General features: G+C 44.5%; 1 protein-coding gene and 1 pseudogene across 1 annotated transcript; one reads left to right on the top strand and one right to left on the bottom strand.

The window, feature by feature from the left end:
- On the top strand, window positions 1-2,227 carry LOC116400902 (endogenous retrovirus group K member 8 Pol protein). The gene is made up of 2 exons (XM_031879004.1): window positions 1-222; window positions 1,229-2,227. Exons 1-2 carry the CDS (start codon window positions 1-3, stop codon window positions 2,204-2,206), a joined length of 1,200 nt encoding a protein of 399 aa, XP_031734864.1. The 3' UTR covers window positions 2,207-2,227.
- A 5,255-nt stretch (window positions 2,228-7,482) lies between these two features.
- Window positions 7,483-9,307, bottom strand: LOC116400909 (verrucotoxin subunit beta-like; annotated as a pseudogene).
- Between the last annotated feature and the right edge of the window lie 827 nt (window positions 9,308-10,134).

Below are 10,134 nucleotides of genomic sequence, written 5' to 3' on the forward strand. Positions count from 1 at the left end.
ATGGGAGGGGCCAGCAGAGGGGGCGCGGAAGAGGAATGCACCGTGGTGCGGGTCGAGGACATTTCCAAGATGGCCGACAAGGAGGAGCCTCACGTGAGACTCAACCCAACGAATGCTTCCGCTGTGGTGAGAAAGGACATTGGTTCAGAGATTGCCCTCATCGTTCTGACCAGGGCGAGGCACGTCAGCCACGCGGACGACAGCACGGAGGAGACAGAGGGCGTGACTCTCATCAACAATTTGGCACTTCTGACTGACACGATGTGGGGGAGGGAGACCGCACACCTGTGAGGAGGATGGCTTCCTGCCCCATGACTCTGCAACAGGGAAGTGACACACACACACATCTCACACAGACACACTCAAACATTTGCTGCAACGAAGGAAAAGCTTCCTCACACGCACACTGCAGAACAACAGGCTGCCTTGCTCAGTATTATTTCTCACTTAGAGCAACAACAACTTAACACAGCTGCACCACAGACACACACATATGCGATGTTTTTATCTGATTCATACAAAAACATGCCGACTACTAAAGTAATTGTAGAAGGGAAAGTGTTAAACTTTTTGGTAGATTCGGGGGCTACTCACTCTGTCATTCAACAGAAACATTTTCCAAATCAGAAAATGAGTGGGCGTTTCATGTATTCTCAAGGGGCTTCAGGTTTAACTGTAACAGAAAAATTTACTGTTCCTATGACGAGTGTACACACTGACCAGACTGACCTAGAATCTGACATTAAAGTGAAACATTTGTTTCTGCTTTCTTCCTTCTGTCCCATCAATCTGATGGGCAGAGACCTCATGTGCGCTTATGGCATATGTTTAACATCATCCTCTGATGGCTTGAAGGTGCTCAGGCGTAGAGTCGTACATCAAATGATACAGACTCCCTCTGAGCCACTTTTCACCTATCAGTGGTGGCTTCCTGTTGATGACGCACAACGACTTTGTCACACAGTAGACGCACCACATCTCACCACATGCTGACCACATGAACTACAAACATCTACACTGCACCTCACACATTTCTAGAGGTCAAGATGTCTGCTATGAAGACAGTTTCTTTGAAGGCATTAATGATGTTATTGCCTGTTCTACTCTGTTTTGGTCAACTCACAAATCTGCTGTGTCTGTTTCCTTGTCTCCAACACAGAAAGAACTGTTTGATGTTCCAGATTCGTTTCCACATGTCTCGCTGTCAAAAGGGCGCGATGACCAGTAGAGAGATTTGGGTCCGTTCGTTGCACAATGTGAGGCGCTTACCAACTGGGAAAGAACATGTGATCCACTCATTCTGCGATCACAATCTACCGGCTTCCACAGAACCTTTTGTGTGCTCTTAACACCAGCCTGCAGATCAGTCTATGTGTTTCATGAGCTTAACAAAGAAATCAAAACATTTTTGACTAATCCTACATCAATTTCTCCCGCCCTCACCTCTGTTCCACAGACACTTTGGGCGGCGCTCAAATATGACGTGGGCTTAATCAACAACTGTCAACCAGTCGTCATTACTCCTCGTTCTGATTTCCGGCCACACAAACATCAGTACCCGCTGCGACAAGAGGCCATTGACGGTATTACACCAGTGTTTGACTCACTCCTGAAAGCAGGTGTGATTATTCCCTGTCCAGACTCTCCAGTCAGGACACTGATATTTCCTGTTAAAAAGATCAGAGATGCAGGCAAACCTACTGAATGGCGTTTCGTGCAAGACCTGAAAGCAGTAAATGCTGCAGTTCATGCACGTGCACCAAATGTGCCTAATCCTTACACTATTCTAGCTCAGATTCCTCCTGAAGGTAAATGGTTCTCTGTGGTTGACCTGTCAAATGCTTTTTTCAGCGTCCCAGTCGACAAAGACAGCCAATTTTGGTTCGCATTCAACTTCAACGGTAAGCCATACACCTTCACTCGACTGTGTCAAGGCTACACCGAATCACGAACCATCTACAATGATGCACTCAGAGAAAGCTTAGAAAGTCTAACTCTCTCACCAGGCTCTGCACTTCTGCAGTATGTTGACGATTGCCTTATCGCAGCTCCTACTCAAGCACAGTGTCAGAAAGACACAATTAAATTGCTACAACACCTAGCACAAGTAAGCCACAAGGCCAGCCTATCTAAATTACAGTTTGTAACGCAAAATGTACATTTTTTAGGTCATGACATTTCCGGAAAACCCTCTCTCCTAAAATAATCGCTTCAATTGTGTCGATACCAAAACCTAACACTAAAAAACAGATGATGTCGTTTTTAGGTATGTGTTCATACTGTCGGTCGTTCATACCCAACTACTCACAAATGGAGCAGCCATTATCAAGTTTGATTCACGGTAAAAAATCTCACCGCACATGACAAAATAATTTGGACTAAAGAGGGTCATTTAGCCTTCACACAAATGAAATGTGCTTTACAAACACCACCAACTAACACCACCAACTCTAGGGTTGCCAGATCCGAACAAACCGTTCACTCAGACTGTAGATGAAAGACAGGGCTGCATGACCTCAGTGTTGCTACAATCACATGGTGATAAACTACGACCAGTTGCGTATTTCTCCGCAAAACTCGATCCTGTAGCAGCAGGCTTGCCACAATGTTTGCGTGCAGTGGCCGCGGCTGAGAAGGCACTCGCTGCCTCACGTGACATAGTGGGGTACGCGCCACTAATTCTGCTCATTCCTCATTCGGTGTCTTTGATTCTCCTCGAACAGAAATCATCTCACCTCTCTGCAGCGCGATATTTGCGTTATCACACGTCTCCTAGACATGCCGAACGTAACTGTCAAACGCTGTCCTAATCTTAACCCTGCATCATTACTTCCCATTCCTGGTGATGGAGAGGAGCATAACTGTTTAGCTGAGCTCCAAGCTCAGTGCACTCCTCGTCCTGATCTGATGGACACTCCGCTGCCCAACAGCGACATGGTAATGTATGTGGATGGATCTGCCTCTCGCGATCATACTGATACTAATCTTGTGGGTTTTGCTGTTGTTTCGGACTCAGAAGTGCTATGTTCAGGTTCTCTGCCATGTCACCTCTCTGCCCAGGCAGCTGAACTCATCGCGCTCACTGAAGCATGCAAACTTGCTGAAGGTAATACAGTCACAGTTCACACTGACTCTCGTTATGCATTCGGCGTCGTCCACGACTTTGGAACTCTGTGGAAACATAGGAAGTTCCTTAAATCTGACGGTAAACCTGTCCTGCATCACACTCTCATTGCTGAACTGTTAGAGGCAATTCTCCTGCCAACAGCCATCGCAGTATGTAAGTGTGCAGCTCACACTAATCACACTGACGTCATCTTTAGAGGAAATGCTCGCGCAGACACTGCTGCTAAAGCTGCTGCAGTTTCCTCTCCCCACTTCCGCTGCTCTCATGTTTTCATGCGTCTCCATTCCTTCTTCTCTTACAGCGATGCAGTCACTCTCTACTCCGGAAGAGCGTCGGCTGTGGTCAACTTACAGACGGACTTTGGTTAGGGCCTGATGCTAAACCATGTCTGCCTAAGCATTATTTCAGCCATTATGCTAAGTTGACACATGGGTTAGACCACGTGTCAAAAGGGGGAATGTTGAGCGCATTAAATGAAACATGGTTCACCAAAGGGTTTACAGCATACGCACAAAAATTTTGTTCTGCATGTGTAACCTGCTCTACTCACAATGTAGGCAGGCCCGTGGCGGTGTCCAGCCAGGCTGCACATCCGCCTCCAACACGCCCTTTTGAGCACATTATGATGGATTTTGTTGAGCTATCTCCATCTGAAGGTAAGAAACACTGTCTTGTGATGGTAGACATGTGGTCAAAGTGGGTTGAAGTATTTCCATCCAGTAAGCAAACTGCTGCAACAGTAGCAAAAGCTTTGATTTCTGAAATCATTCCCCGGTGGGGTATTCCCACTAAAATATCAAGTGACAATGGTTCTCATTTTGTAAACCAGGCCATTACAGAACTAAGTGCATACATGGGTATCGACTTAAGAACACACTGTGCTTATCATCCAGCCAGTGGTGGCTCTGTTGAACGAGAAAATGGAACACTTAAGACTAAGTTAGAAAAATGCTGTGCTGACACAGGTCTGCCTTGGACAAAAGCTCTGCCTCTAGTGCTGATGTACATGAGAATGAGAAAATGAACCCGAAGCAATCTGAGTCCTTTTGAGATACTGTTTGGTTTTCCTCCTCATGTAGGCACAGAAGCTCCGACGGCGCCACTCCCTTCAACTGCCTTATGCGAACATGAAATGTTAACATATTGTGCACAACATTCCTCTGCTTTATCTAACATAAGACAACAGGTGTCTGCCGCCCTCCCAAGGCCAGCTGAAGGACCTCTTCACAAGCTGAAGCCTGGTGATTTCGTGGTGGTGAAAGACTTCAGAAGGAAGAGCTGGAGAGCGCGACGCTGGCAGGGACCATTCCAGATCCTCCTCGTTACTCACACGGCGGTGAAAGTGGCTGAGAGGGCAACTTGGGTCCACACGTCCCACTGCAAGAAGGTTCCAGCTCCAGGAGACACACCGACCGAAGCTACAGGTGAGCTCGCACCTACAACAAGTGTCAGCCAACAGGCACCACCGAGGGAGGAAGGACAGACGGAGCCACCAACAGAGGAGATGCAGTGATCACGGACGGAATCACAACGGGCAGTTGACCGACAGACGCTTGCGTGATCTGTGTTAACTGTCTACTTCCCGACGCTCATGCCACGCAGGAAAGACGGCTGGCAGAGTCCGTGCCAAAATCTAAACGTGTTTCTACCAACGAACACGAGAAAAGGAACACGTCCAGGTCCTCTCCATAATGACACAAGAATCGGTTGCACTGCCGTCATCATAGTAGTGCTATTGCTTGTTTCTTTTTCAATTTATTCATGTACTACTTAACTGCTCTAACCAAAAGAGTGGCTAGATAACAGTGTCTCTGACAGTTTTGTGGAAACCTCACGGTGTCAACACAAACAGAACTGCTCACACAAACCAGTTGCTCGGGTGAACTCCATACAAACTTGGTTGGCTGTTGCACACTTGCCATGGAGCGACAGCGCCCATGGAGCCCTCTTAGGAGGGTAGGTGGCACTCGTTTCACATATTGTATTTTTGTAATCATTGGTTTATGTGTACTATTGCCTATCCTCTTACATCACCATAAATATGTTGAAGACCTCCGCAACTGACATAATAACAAAACCACTGACTCCAACAATGACAACTCAACATTGCATAACCGTACCAGACGCACCGCAGTAAAAAACTTAAAACATGGTTGGCTCAACAACAGCCCAGGTGCATTAATCCATAGTTATTCATCCAACATGTGGTGGCGATACGCACGGCATTCAGCCTGCGAACAAAACCGCACTAATTGCTATGTCTGCTCAATGATGCCGGCCACATCTCACCAACCTCGTATATTAGCGACTAGTTCTCTAGGTCCTACAGAGGGCTGTTTCGTCAGTAAAGCAGTTTTAGGGTATTACAGTAGTTGTGCAGAATGGGCTTCAGTAAATAGTACTATGTGCGCAAAAACACACCCTACACAGAGATACCGCGGAAGCAGCGCTACTTCGTCCCAATTTCAAGCATCACACGTACAGTATGCACCACACTTGAACTTTTCATTTTGTTTTGCGCGTAATGGCTCAAAATCAGTAGGTCAACTTAATCCCTCTATGTGTAACGTAACTTTCATAGTGGCAACTTTTGTTCAGGACGAAGACTGCTCCAGATTCAGCGACACATCCAATCATTCAGCCGTCACCATGAATGACAGTTACACTGTGTTCTACTGTCTTTCGTGTGCAAATAGCTCAGGTAAAATAACAACTGCATCTATAAGGAGGTGCATGCAACTAGCGAGACGTGAGGACTGCACACGAGTTCCATTTTACCTACAACGTTTTTCATGCAGTGGGTGGAAGCATGTGGCACGAGATACAGCGGACTGCCCAGCAGGAGTTAAATGCTCTCTAGCCCACAACACAGTGGTTCCTGGTAAAAAGGGCACATATCCGGTAACAGGTGGTTGGTGGCTCTGCGGTCACACAGTGTACGCTGCACTACCTCCAGATTGGGATGGAGTTTGCGCTCCAGTATCAATATCCGGCCACACAGTAATAATATCAGCTGCGCCTAAAACACGTTTTCCTCACGACTTGGAATTCAAAAAACATGACTCAGTTTGGGGTTCAGACATCCCAGATGAGTTCAAACACTGGAGCGAGGGCTCCAAGGTGGGCATTACACTACTCCCTTGGGTAGGCGTGGCAAAGAACACATTACGGTTAGAAACTGTTGATTACCGACTAAAGAGTTTCCTGAACTACACTCTTGCGGCATTCACGGGAACCACTGAAGAATTGACTGCCCTGCGTCTCATGGTTATGCAAAATAGAATGGTTTTAGATCAATTGACTGCACCACAGGGTGGCGTTTGTGCTATTGTTGGGGAATATTGTTGTACTTTTATTCCAGAAAACGACGCTGATGGTCATATCATTGCACAAGCGATTCGCAACATCACTAAAATACAAGAAGCAATGACTAAAGATGGCACTCCACCTCCAGACTGGCTTACAGGCTTATGGTACTCATGGAAGGGAACTTTAATACAAGCGGCCATTATCCTATGTGCTTTCTTTGTATTTGTACTTTGTGTAATCCCACTGCTCCGTGACATGATCTCTCGACTCTTTGCCAAACAGATGACAATGTATACTCGTGTGACAGCTAACGACCAACAACCTGACCTATTTCCTAGACCTGACTACACAGACAACTTCGACAGCGACACTGACTCCTTGGATGATTTCGATACTCGGGTGTGAAGACAGTTTTTGATTTTTATCCTTTTGTTTTTATTTTTGTGGTTATTGAACTGTATTGCTTGATTAAAACAACCAGAGACTTTGTCTCACAAAAACATATTTTTGCAATATCGAAGTGATTATAATGTAATCAAAAGAGTGGAATGTAATGGTAAAAAATGTTTTAACATGTCCTCAGCATATTTCTCTGTAAGATGTGCAACAGGAAACACCTGCTGTGACGCAAAAGGTTCCATATGAGACGACAGCAGAAGATACGCTTTTGAGGTGTTAAGAGGAAATATGCAAGACATAGGCCCCCCTCCTTCTCGTCTGCTTTTTGACCTCTCTTAATGTCTCCTTTCTGTTTACTGAGGGTATAAATTAGAATGTACGGAGATGATTCGGGGGGCATTCTCATCAGACTCTGCAATACGTGTCTGTGAATCTGTTCTCCTTGCTTGCAACGCAATAAATTGACTTTACAACTTTGATCATTCATCAGACTCTGTTTATTTGATATTGATTGAAAACCTTCACTTCCTTCTCCCGAATAGTCATAGAAATATTCCACAACAAAGGTTTTAATGGAACCACTGACTTCATAGGCTGGCCCAACACCTGCTGAGGTCACTGCTCTGCATCTGAACACATACTTTGTGTTAGCTCACTGTGACTTCTTCATCTTTGGATGCTGTCTTCTGTTTCCATCCATCCTCTCCACTGACACAGTACTCAGCAGAGTAGGTGATGTTCTCTGCTCCACATTTGGGTGGAGAAATCTTCAGCGTCACACTGTTGTGGTTTGTGTCACTCACTGTTCCTGTTTCAGGCTTTGAAGGTGGCTCAAAGTTCTCACTGACAGGAAAGCCGTCTTTATGAAGGTAGATGCTTGAACCTTTCTGTGCCTCATTTGTTAATCCCAAGGTCAAGAACTTAATGTTCTTGTTCTCCTTGTTGGCTTCTGCAAAATCACTGAAGAGCTTTGTTTTGTGCCTCATTGCTTCTGCGACTTCTTTTGAGGCGTACCATTGGTCCTTCTGTACATCCTGAGTGTGAGCATCTTGAGAGTTGTCTGGTGTTTGTCTTAAGTAGTTTGATAAGGTTGAGAGGTACGATTCAGCACTTCCCAATGAGGTGAAGACAAAACACACCACATGTTCTGCACTGAGACTTTCTTCATGAAGATCATTTTGAGATGGAACGATCTTTGTGTTTTTCATCATGTTGGTGAAAGACTTTAACGTGTTGATTTCTCTCTCTTTACAGTCCATCCACTCGCTCAGGTTGTTGCTGTTGAAAGGAGAAGAACGTCTTTTCTTCAGAATCTCTGCGAGCACAGCCTCCTCTTCTGAACTCAGAGCACATCTCTTTAAAGGTTTTAATCTTTTTGCAAATCTGTGGGAACTTCTGTGCAGTGGTGGTTCTCAATGCATCATTGCACCTCATTTCCAGCTCACTGAAGTCCTCAAGGACACTCTGGGATTCTTGAACTAATCTTAAACTTATCTGACGTACAAGTTTAGCAGCAGAAGAATCTAAACTTGTCAGTGGCAACAGCCAGACCTTCATTGGTACGGCGTTTTCTCCGTTGGCTCCCAACAGTCTTGGCAGACTTTGGTAGACTTCTACTGCATCCTGAAAGGGCACGGGATTCTTTTCAAGAGAAAAGTCTCCATGGAATTTGCAGGAGAATTTCTCAACATTTTCTCTGTCCTTGTATTCCATCTTCAGGGAACCTTCACCTTCTATCGAAATGTAGGGAATCTTCTTGATCATCACCTTCAAGTTACCCTGAATGTCTTGATGATCTTCCTTTTCCGACACCTCACGGTCAAAGACAAAGAAGGCTTGTGCCCCATAAAGAATAGCTGTGACTACATGTGTTGCTAATCCTTTAGTAAAGACATACTGATGCTTCACATTGTCTCTTCCAAGATGATTCATGGACAGTTCTTTGACCTTTGTGGTAGCTTTGTAGGTCAGTGTTACTCTGCTCTGATTTCTGGAAGTCTTACTGTCATTCAGGTATTTGGCCGATCCTCCAACCTTCACCAGTCCACCTAAGAAACTGGCCTTCAGTGATGCTTCAACATTTAGTGCTGAAGATTTATCTGCAATAGATTCAGATGCGACTATCTCAAAACCATTATAGTTCTGTGGTCTTTCACCAATATGACTTATCAGGTCCTCACGGTCCCACAATGTCATTCCTGCAAAAGAACAAGGAAAAATCTAATTCAGCTTCCAGAACCAACCAGACAGGAGGTGTTCTTACGTCCTACAAGACTGGTTAAAAGATCTGAGATGAAACATTGCTGAATATGACATTAAATACCAAATGTTTGGTTGTAATGCATTAAGTATCTTTACATCTCAATTCTTACCAGGGACCAGTGAGTCTTCGCGGCAGTCGTACAACATGCCGAGGCTAAAAGGTCGGCCGAGCGCCGCCACCTCCATCGTCCCGCTGGCTTCAGAGTCCATCGTTCAGTCTGATCTGGAAAAAACAGAATGTTAATAATTCTTATTGTACAAACTCTAACATAGTATACAACAAGAACTTAAAAATGAATAAGTTAGATATGCCAACAGTTAAATGAAATGTGGCTTCATTGGCGTGACAGTTTAAAACTATGTTGCCAGAAAAAACTCTAAATAAAGAAAAAGTACACAATATTACTATAAACACATTAACATAACATTCCGATCGTTAATAAATAAATAAATATATATATATATATATATACACAGCTTTCTTTTAAAAGCTAAATATTTTCAGATGGTTGTATGAGCATTAAGAAATGAACCACAGGTCTGTTGTTGTGGACACAGACAAATTTAACTTGTCTTTGTGAAAAGACTTTATGTTGGCAGAGATTTAAAGGTGGGGTCTGTAATCTTCAAAACATTTCTGATATTTTTGTTGAAATTCTTATTAGATTCTGACGGCAATCACTTAATGACATCAGGTATCTCTGGCTGTCGCAGCACCGTAGTGAGGCTGTCCAATCGTCTCATTCTGAATGTACGTGTTTGTAAACATTGTGATGCTGATTGAGATTAACTGAGTAACCGGAGTATGCTAGCAGCTTTAGTGTAGCGCTCAGTGTGGTAGCAGTTCACGTTACTGTGTATTGGTAAGGCACGTTTATTTGTATCGCACATTTCAACGAGGTAATTCAAAGTGCTTCACATGAAACATTAAAAGCATCAAAACATAAGACAGAAAAGACAGAAAAACCGGCTCCTGTGAGCCGGTTTCAAAGAATGTTTAAAACTGGTTAAAAAGTGAAAGTTTTTGCAGACGTTGG

This window comes from Anarrhichthys ocellatus, unplaced genomic scaffold (genome assembly GCF_004355925.1).
Source record: "Anarrhichthys ocellatus isolate YVR2014 unplaced genomic scaffold, GSC_Weel_1.0 scaffold216, whole genome shotgun sequence".
Classification (NCBI taxonomy): Eukaryota; Metazoa; Chordata; class Actinopteri; order Perciformes; family Anarhichadidae; genus Anarrhichthys; species Anarrhichthys ocellatus.

Coding starts and splice junctions, on each gene's coding strand:
- LOC116400902 (XM_031879004.1), top strand. CDS start 1: ATGGGAGGGGCCAGCAGAGGGGGCGCGGAAGAGGAATGCACCGTGGTG. Junction 223..1,228: donor GCACGGAGGAGACAGAGGGC/GTGACTCTCATC, acceptor GATGACCAGTAG/AGAGATTTGGGTCCGTTCGT.